Source organism: Phaseolus vulgaris, chromosome 8 (assembly GCF_051622355.1).
Source record: "Phaseolus vulgaris cultivar YP4 chromosome 8, ASM5162235v1, whole genome shotgun sequence".
NCBI classification, from domain to species: Eukaryota; Viridiplantae; Streptophyta; class Magnoliopsida; order Fabales; family Fabaceae; genus Phaseolus; species Phaseolus vulgaris.
In genome coordinates, this window is record NC_143505.1 from 5086714 (window position 1) to 5096046 (window position 9333).

At 29.1% G+C, this 9333-nt stretch overlaps 1 protein-coding gene across 1 annotated transcript; it reads right to left on the reverse strand.

The window, feature by feature from the left end:
* Window positions 1-1003: 1003 nt before the first annotated feature.
* On the reverse strand, window positions 1004-3595 carry PIN5 (Auxin efflux carrier family protein). Its single transcript, XM_068633193.1, has 5 exons — window positions 2693-3595; window positions 2387-2472; window positions 2098-2255; window positions 1456-1532; window positions 1004-1301 (listed from the first exon to the last, which is right to left on the reverse strand). The coding sequence occupies exons 1-5, from the start codon at window positions 3433-3435 to the stop codon at window positions 1229-1231; spliced, it is 1137 nt and encodes a 378-aa protein (XP_068489294.1). The 5' UTR covers window positions 3436-3595; the 3' UTR covers window positions 1004-1228.
* Between the last annotated feature and the right edge of the window lie 5738 nt (window positions 3596-9333).

Below are 9333 nucleotides of genomic sequence, written 5' to 3' on the forward strand. Positions count from 1 at the left end.
TTTAATTTTAGTTGTTGACTCTTATAAAAAATTATTTTGACTCTTATACTCAGAGAATAAAAAATTAAACAAAATTGTATATAATTAAAAGTTAAGAGTCAAATTTATGTAAGAGTGATGATAATTTAACATCTATATTTTTTTTTATTTCACAATCAAATATATTATTATGTTATTTTAAAATTTTATTTACAAAATATAATATTTTATTACTAGAAGGGATTGTAAAGTCAAACTGAGAGAAACAACTAGGTGTCAAATAAATTTTTTCCATTATTATGTAAAAGAAAATTCAAGAACCAAAATGAAGAATAATTAAAATTGTAAATAAAATATTTAAATTACCATTAAAAACTAAATTAAAAAAATGTTGACATAGTTACTTAGTTTCATGTGCCCTAAACAAGAAAATGTTCACACTCTAACAGGAACTTTTTTTTGTTGCTGAAACTGAGACTAGGGGGAGCCGGGCTTGTGGGCCTTATTCTCAAACCCCCTTTTTTTAATAAGTTCACACTACTAACTTTTTTTCAAAAAAATATTTCAAAGATAGTTGAATACTAAACTAATTTTTTTTATTCTAAAAATATAAGGACTTGAGTAATTGAATTTGAAACTAAAGAACTAAAATCGCTTATTTGATAATTTAAATGGATAAGAAATATAATTAAGTCAAGTTATTTATTAGTTTTTGGCAAGTACAAAAATTATTTATTTACATTTTACTGTTTACTTTTAGTTTGCATAGAAGAGAGTAAATGATTTCACAAAGTCCTGGTTGACAAATAGTTTTTAAATTTGAAGTTAAATGTTTTTTTTTTCTCTGAAAATATACAGTCTTTTGTTTCAGTCTTAATCAAAATCATTTTCTTTTTATTTGAGTCATCACTGCATAATAGTGTAGTGGAGAAACCAAAACCATATTATTTTATTAAAGGCAAGAATTATATATAAATAAATCTTATAGAAATTAAAATAAAAAATGAAAGACTAATAATAGATGTTGTTGTATGGAATCGATTGAAGATAACAATATGGAGGTGGAAACATATATGGATGGTTTGAAGGTTTGTATTACATTCCATGGGACAGAGAATGGAGTGGCTATAACTAATAGGAATCAGAATCAAAATTACAAAATTATAAGCTACAATTGGGTACCTATTCTTCACTTTAACTTCCAAGGAAAAATTAGTTTGAATCATCCCTTTTATAAACCATCTTTCATTTAGTGTATCAACTCCAATATTCCATAGTAGGCAACTAAGATGGGAAGTGAAATAATCATGCCAAAGATCACCCTGTTAATCACAAACTATAAAATGTTAGGAGGAGGATGCACTTACAAATCAAAATGCCTTCAAATATTACTAACTAATCATGAGTTAAATATATTTTTCATCTTCAATAGTTGTGTACATCATCATTCTTCATGACAGGAAAAATAAAACTTACGCAGTGCTGAGAACCTCTGGATGCAATCCATATTCTTTAGCAAAAATGAAGGATGTGATGGATTGTGGCACAGCAGCCTGCACCAGATATAGAATTATAATGGCATAAACAATTTTTTTCTGTGTTTAAAATCACATCTACCTTCTACAAAAGGTAATTACCATTAACAAAAGTTGAATATTCGAACATGCTTTTAACAAGTAATTGATTAAGTGATTCTGTTTACACGTAAGCCACAATGCTTTTATTTATACATAAAAACAAAAGATAAAAGAAATGACATGCCCTTTCAGTATATATATATGGTGTGTCCTACACTTCCTCCATTTCATACATATAAAAATATTAATCAGCTTTCACTGATCTTTCAAGAATATGTTTTGGTGGTCTCAGTCACAAGTCAATAAGCACTCATTAGTTTAGTTAAAAGTTGCACTTGTTTAACAGTTTTTAACACATAACATAAATAAGTCAAACTAATGCATGAAAACATAGTACGTGTTTCATCAATCACATTCATATATGTTTATAATATAAGTATACAATATTTTTCTGCATTAGGTTCATCAAGGTGTTGTCAGAGTTTGATGGTCAATAGAAGAAGCTTTTGATCTGAATTCTTAATAATAGTTTGATGGTTACCTGAATGATGGCAACTCTCAAGACGTCACCGTGCAATCCTACAGCGATGGCACCAATGGCCATGGCTGCAGGGCCCGCAATGAACTTTAAAACTAAACCAAATACAGTCAGACTTGGTCCACAAGCAATCAACTTATCCTGAAGTGCCATGAAAATACCTGCATGCATTATCACACACCACTTATCAAACTAATTTAAGTTAATTACCTTCACCAAAGTTAATTAATTAACATAACAATACATGTTTATGACCAGAAAACAAAAGAGTATTTGTGATTAACTCACTCACCCATGCTAAACATAGCAGTTCCCGTCCCTGCCTTTGACATGATCTGTATAGACCCCTCTAACATACTTGGCATCTCCAAATTCCACCTACACACAGATATATAAATTCACACTACATAGCATAAAGATAAATCATTTCAATTGGCCATATGCATGAACAATGGAACAAGTAACGTGTATGGAAAGAAAAGCTGATAGATGCATAACATGTCAGAATATTAAAAAATTACGACAATTTTAGTGTAATTATGCAGTGTGGTGGAAAAATTGCAGTGACACTATGATTTTAGCTATGGAAAAAGTATACCTGTTGGATATGAAGGCCCAGGAAATGCCAATGACACAGCCGTAGGAGTTTGGGTTCATAACAAGTTTGATCCACACAAGTTTCATCAACTTGCAAAGGGGAATCCTACTACTAACAGTTTCTTCTAACGCCAACTCCTCTTTCACATCAATAGCTACAGTATTTTCCTCCACATCTTTTCCCATTCCACCTTCACCTGTCTTATTATTAGTATTGCTGTCAACAATCATTGCTTTTGATTTGGGTTTAAAGGTGTTGGTGGTTCCCTCAATTGCTGTTCTACGAAACTCCAAGACAAAGAGAAGAAAAGTGAGCCATATGATGGCCTGCACCACTGAGGACTGGACCACTAGGTCCTCGCCAAGGGCTCCATACATGGGCTTGACCATTGGAACCCCAACAACAAGAGCGTTGGTGAGAGTGCACAAAGAGAAGCTGGTTATAGACCAGCAGAAACTCCCTTTAGTGCACTTGGCCCAAAGGGCAAGCACCAGCATGATGATGAACTTTGATATGGTGTCTGCAGCTATGAACGAAAAGTTCATTTTGAAAGGGTCGATGTGAGCAGTGAACTCAAAAGTAAAGAGTGGCAAAGTGAAGTAACATACTAGCTTGTTTATTGCCTCACATTGCTCCCTAGTGAAGATCTTCCACCACTTCACTGAACCATATCCTAACACTAGAGCAACATACAGTGGCACCACTGCCACTACCACTTTGTACACATCTTCCCACCCTATCATTTTGCTGCTCTTTCTTTTTGTGATCTGAAAACCTCAACTTGGTTTTTCTGTTTTTGATTTGATGAGTGTAACCACAATGCATTTTGAAACAGTTACCGAATTGGAGTATTTATATGCATACACTTACCAAAAAGGACAAAATGTAAATAAACAAATCGGTAATGTTTTTCTTCGAGTGAAGTCATTTAAATATAAATCTTAATATTCAAGTGTAAGCTAAATAGAAAGGACAAAAGTAGACAAACAAATCATCAACTTTATTCCAGTGACATCATTTCGTTGTATTCTATTTCTATTGTTTAAGTTGATCAACAATTTATGAAGGTGAGTTGTTATGCAACACCAAGCTTTTGTAAGTGGTGACTTCAGAATGACCTGATTGATGTGGAAGTTGAACTATAGCTTCTCTGATCCTCAATAAGTGAGATTCTCGAGCACTAGTTAATTCTGATAAGAAATTAGGTCAAGTATATAAAACCGGCTTCAGAATATGTAAAGTTGGTTTGAAAATTGTTCTCATTTTTATACGCATATACCTTCCTAAATTGTTGTTATACACATAAGACATGAATATCAGATATATCAGATAGTTAGAGTGACACAATGTTTATCAAACCTTTAAGAAGAGACACTATAATCCAAGCTTAATATAAGATGAGAATAATTTTCTCATTATTTCTACTTAAAGCAGTATGATTACTAGACATGACAGTAGAGATTTTTCCAATTGAAGCTGCGAGATTTCAAATGCAATAACGATGAATTTGGAGGAGGTGTAATGAGAATTGGATTCCATGCAAATATATGGATTCCTGAAAGCTGACACGAGCGTAACTAGGTAGCTTAGTGCATGCTTTGGTGTGGTTGCTTTTGGCTTTGCTGTGTTTGTATTGTTTGTGGTCAGAGATTTTTGACAGAAGGAATAAAGAATGAGGTGCAAGTAGCTAACACCACTACTCCACCACCTTTGAAAGAAGTTTTTGGGATTGCATTAACTATTCTTACGTTGCTTTGTATTTTATTCTTAGCACAAATACAAAGTGCGATTGCATTAATAATGCAAGCATCCTAAATTCTGTGCTCGCAGATGATACTACTATTGATGTTATTTTTTGCAGTTAGAAGGTGACAACACCAACTAATACCAATCTTGAAGTCAGTCAGAGAAGCTTTTTATATATGTATAAAATAAAAGTTGAATGTTGGTGTGTTGTGCTTCAGCATCACTCACTCATTCTCATTATATGCCATGTATCTAATGCAAAAGTTGTTTTTGTTTTAGAGTAAGTTTGGGCCATTCAATTATAATGAATTGGTTCCATCAATTATTATTGTTGTTGAGCCACATAAAATTATGCCTGCTTAAAAGAAATATAAACCAATCATCTCATTTCACTTAAAAGTGATTAAAAAAATTATTGATATCTAAAATAGTTTTTATTATTAATAAAATTTATAAACTAGTATCTAAATTAGTACATAATAATTAGCTATCAAGATTTTAGCTACCAACTACTTTACATTCCAAAGTTGGTAGCTAAAACTTTGGTAGCAAATTAGATAACAAGTTGTACTAGTGTTGAAAAATTATTCAACGACAATCTTACAACACTGGTTCAGAGTCAAACGTCATCTATTAAAACACAAGACATTTATGAAATCAAAATGAACCTATAGACAACAGTTCATGGTATAATCGTTGTCTATAGTTATGACCAAGCACATAGGCTATGGTTCCTATCAACAACCGTCATCTGTGATCCTCACATAGACGATAGTTATCATAAAACCACAGTCTATTATTCAAATTTCAGCATAGACAACAATTATTAGTAAGAAACACCATCTATGAGCTTTTTATTTTACCCTAATCAGAGTCTTCCTTACTTACACTCTCATAGTTTTCGTTCTCTTTCTTGCACTCTCGTCTCCCTATAGTCTTGCTCTCCATGCAACTTGCTTCCATTGCTCTTTGTAAGTTCTTTTATTGCTCAATTGGTTGTATGTTGCTCCTTCATTCATTCATTGCTCATATTTGATGTTTTTAGGTTCTCCATTGTCCAGGGTGTATTCTTGACTGTGTTTTGATCTCTTCCACCTTGCTCCTTCACATCGTTGCTGCGCACCACCACCATGTTGGTCAAGTTCTTTTTATTGTCTAAGAAAAAGAATGTTAATATTTCTTTATTTTTGTTTTTGGGGTTATTATTTTTTATGAATACGTTAATTTATATATTATTAGAGTCAACAAAATTTAATAAGTAATTTTAGAATTTATAATTAATATTATTTTAGTTATATAATTAAGATTATTAAAATTTAATAATTAATATTAGAGTTTATAATTAGAGTAATATTATTTTATAAATAATTTTAGGATTTATAATTAATATTATTTTATAAATATTTTAGGATTTATAAATAATATAAACAATGAATATAATATGTAAAAGGCTTAAGGCTTGAAAGGGTGTGGTTGAATAATGATATTTAATGTGTTTTAGGAAATATAAATAGTATGTTCATGCTTCTCCTTTTTATATGCATTCAATGTTCATGGTGGGTTTTATTTTCAAACAGACATGGGAAACAAATAAGAGTCTTGTAATATATATGAAGAACCTAGACACTCCATGTTCGACTGAATAAGAAGTTATTTCATTCTATAAGTTATGTTTTTATCTAAATTCTCTCATCTAAACGTAACATTACATGGGAGCAGAGGCATCGGATAAAGCCATAACAAGATTATTCAATTTGTTGGGATGAAGGAATTAATGTTTTTAGTTAGAATTTGTCATTGACATCCATCCAAGAGGGAGAATATAAATTCAGGTAAATGAAACAATAGTTTTTGCCTTTGTATGATATAGTTAAACTCCTATAACCAAATTATAAAATTGGTTTCAAATTGATCTAGATCATTATCTTTTTCTTTTCATCTGAATGGAAATATTTACTTTTGGATTTTATTTTTATTGTCTCATTGTTCAAATGTCATATAATGTAAGATGAGGGGATTGTTATCTTGGAATTCGATAGAAGTCATCATTATTATCCAAACAAGAGGATGAGTGTGACTACTATGTTATGTAATGGATGACTTCCATTATATAAGGATATGTCTTCAAGGAAATTGGGATTAGGTAATAATACTTAAATTATTCTTTATAATAAAAGTATACGTACTTTAACATTAATTTGAATTTATTTTCTATATTGCAGAATTTTACGGATGCTCAACCACTACATTTGAAAGTAGTGGACTATGTGAGAATGTTTGGACCACATACTTAATTAATTTCTATTACTCTAGTATAACTCCTGAATAAGATATAGGTTTAAGTAATATATATATATATATATATATATTATTGTTTGAAAAAATGTGTATTTGTCTGAATTTGTATCTGACTAGGTTTTTAAATAAATAGGTTAATTAAGAGGAAGAATATAAAAAAATTTGAACTGAAAAAAAATATCATAATAGACTGCAGTTGTGTCTACAACCGCAATCTATACCCTAATAACCACTATCAATAGTGTCTTATAGACTACGGTTGTGAGTCGTCGTCTATAAGTCAAAATATAAACGACGTGTTGAAAATCGTTGTCTAATAACTTTAAAAACGGTTTTCTAAGAACTTTTGTGCACTAGTGCTAGAAATTATCTATTAATAATATAAATTACTTTAAATACTAATAAATTTTGTAATATCTAGTTTAGTCAATAATAACAAATTATTTTTTTTCTAAAATTGATTTCTATTTAATGATTTTCTTGTAGTGTTTCATATGTTTCTAATTTACAATAAATTTGATAAATTTATATATTTATATAAAGAGAAACAGATGTAAAAAGAAAAAAAAAAGGAAAGCAAGCTTGTGTTCATAAATCATACTTAAATACTCAAAATTATAAATTATAAAGTAGCATTATCAACATGAAATACAAATGTAAAATTTTTTCAAACACAATGAAAGTTAAAAGGAAAATACTCTTTTTCTAAAATACAACTATAGTATTTATAATACTTTTTTTCTTATTCAAATTGCATGATTGATTTTCTCGTACTAAGTCCTTTTGATTACATTTTTTTATTCTACCCACATATTCCTCTAAGTTCAATATATAACATATTATTGTTGAAAACCGTCCTTGATCCAATAAATTTTATCATATAATGAGATAAAACGAATCTCTTGTTATATAAATCATTGTTTTAACATGAGATGAAAAAATATCTAACTATTATATTAATTCATCATTTTATTGAATTATTTGAATACATTATTTAATATGTAAAATACAAGAATAAATTCTATTTTTTAGTACAATAAATTCTAAATTCTCTCCATCCTAATTATATTTTCCTTGAAACCTTAGTGTGTGTACCCCATCTATACATGTCGACTAGTATAAATAAGCAGTCATCTTTTATTCTAATTTACGAAGATTGGGTGATGCTGTGCTTTTAAGGTTTGTATGATTTGATGTTTTGTCGTACGTGAATCTTAAGGTAAAACGGTTGAATTACGAAAAACTTAACCCACATAGTACCGTTAAAAAAACTATGGTTGCTTCTTAAACAATCTTAATGCACAACCATAAGTTGGACAATCAAGTGAACCAACTCGAAATTCATTTTAAATTTAATTTCAAAATTTACTTGTTAAAGATGATTAATGGCTAAATTATAATTGAAATATGCATAATTCGTCTCTTTAAGTTCGTGAAAAAAAAAAATCACTAGCAAAATTTTTCATGCTTTGCATTTTTTTATATTTCACCAAATATTACAAAATTTGTAAAAAAATATATCTAAAATAAATTAAATTAATCTTTATTATGACTAATTTAGAATATAAAGTAGTTAATAGTTACAAATATTATAGTTAATATTAGATACAAATTTAGAAACTATTTTATAATTTTTTATTAATAATATAAATTACTTTAAATATTAATAATTTTTAATAAAACAATAACTAATTTAATTAATATAATAATTAATTATTTTTGTCTAGTAGTTTAAAATTAGTTGTTATTTATATTAAATGTTATTTAATATTAGAAGAAACTTATACTCAAGATTGATTTTTCTAATGTTGAATAGTAATTGATTTTTCAAGATAGAATATATCCTAAAGAAGACATCTTGCAACACAACTTACAACAAATTCATTTCAAGCAATGTTCAAACGAATGTTTTATTTATTTGCACTTTCTTTGCTATACTTAATTTTATAGATATACCTAAGAGAAAATAGACTAGTTCTTATTTATTAATTATCTTTAAGATGCTTTATCTACTTGATTATAACATTTTATTTTATTGAGAGTAGTCTAGTTGATGAGACATAAAAGAATACTTGAATTATTGGTCAGAGAAACAATTTTAAACTTTAAAAAAGCAAAACCAAGAATTTAGCAAATTAGGTATGGAGTTGTGGATTGCAATTATTTGGGAAATTTGGAATCAAAGAAATAACGTCAGGTGTTTAAAAATATTGTAGTAGATGCATTTGAAATTTTTTCAATAGCTCGGCTAAATGTTTGATTTTAGATTACTACTAAAGAGCACTAAACTAATTTCACATACTCAAAATGGTGAGTAGATCCAATGGTGAGTAGATCCTTTATGTTATGAGAATGTGCAAGAAATAATTTGTTTTGTTATTCTATATATAAAATGTTGGGAAAAACGGGTAATTTTCCCACTAAAACAGAACCCTAACAGAGCTACCCGACAAATAATATTGAATAAATAAAGCGGAATAATAAAAGAGATAAAGAGGAAACACACCAGAAAATTGTTAACGGGGTTCAGCCAATTTAGCCTAATCTCCAAGCACAGCAAAAATAGCTCACTTTTATTATTACGGGAGAAGATATTA

Coding starts and splice junctions, on each gene's coding strand:
- PIN5 (XM_068633193.1), bottom strand. CDS start 3,435: ATGATAGGGTGGGAAGATGTGTACAAAGTGGTAGTGGCAGTGGTGCCA. Junction 2,256..2,386: donor AACTGCTATGTTTAGCATGG/GTGAGTGAGTTA, acceptor TAATGCATGCAG/GTATTTTCATGGCACTTCAG. Junction 1,302..1,455: donor CCAGAGGTTCTCAGCACTGC/GTAAGTTTTATT, acceptor TGTGATTAACAG/GGTGATCTTTGGCATGATTA.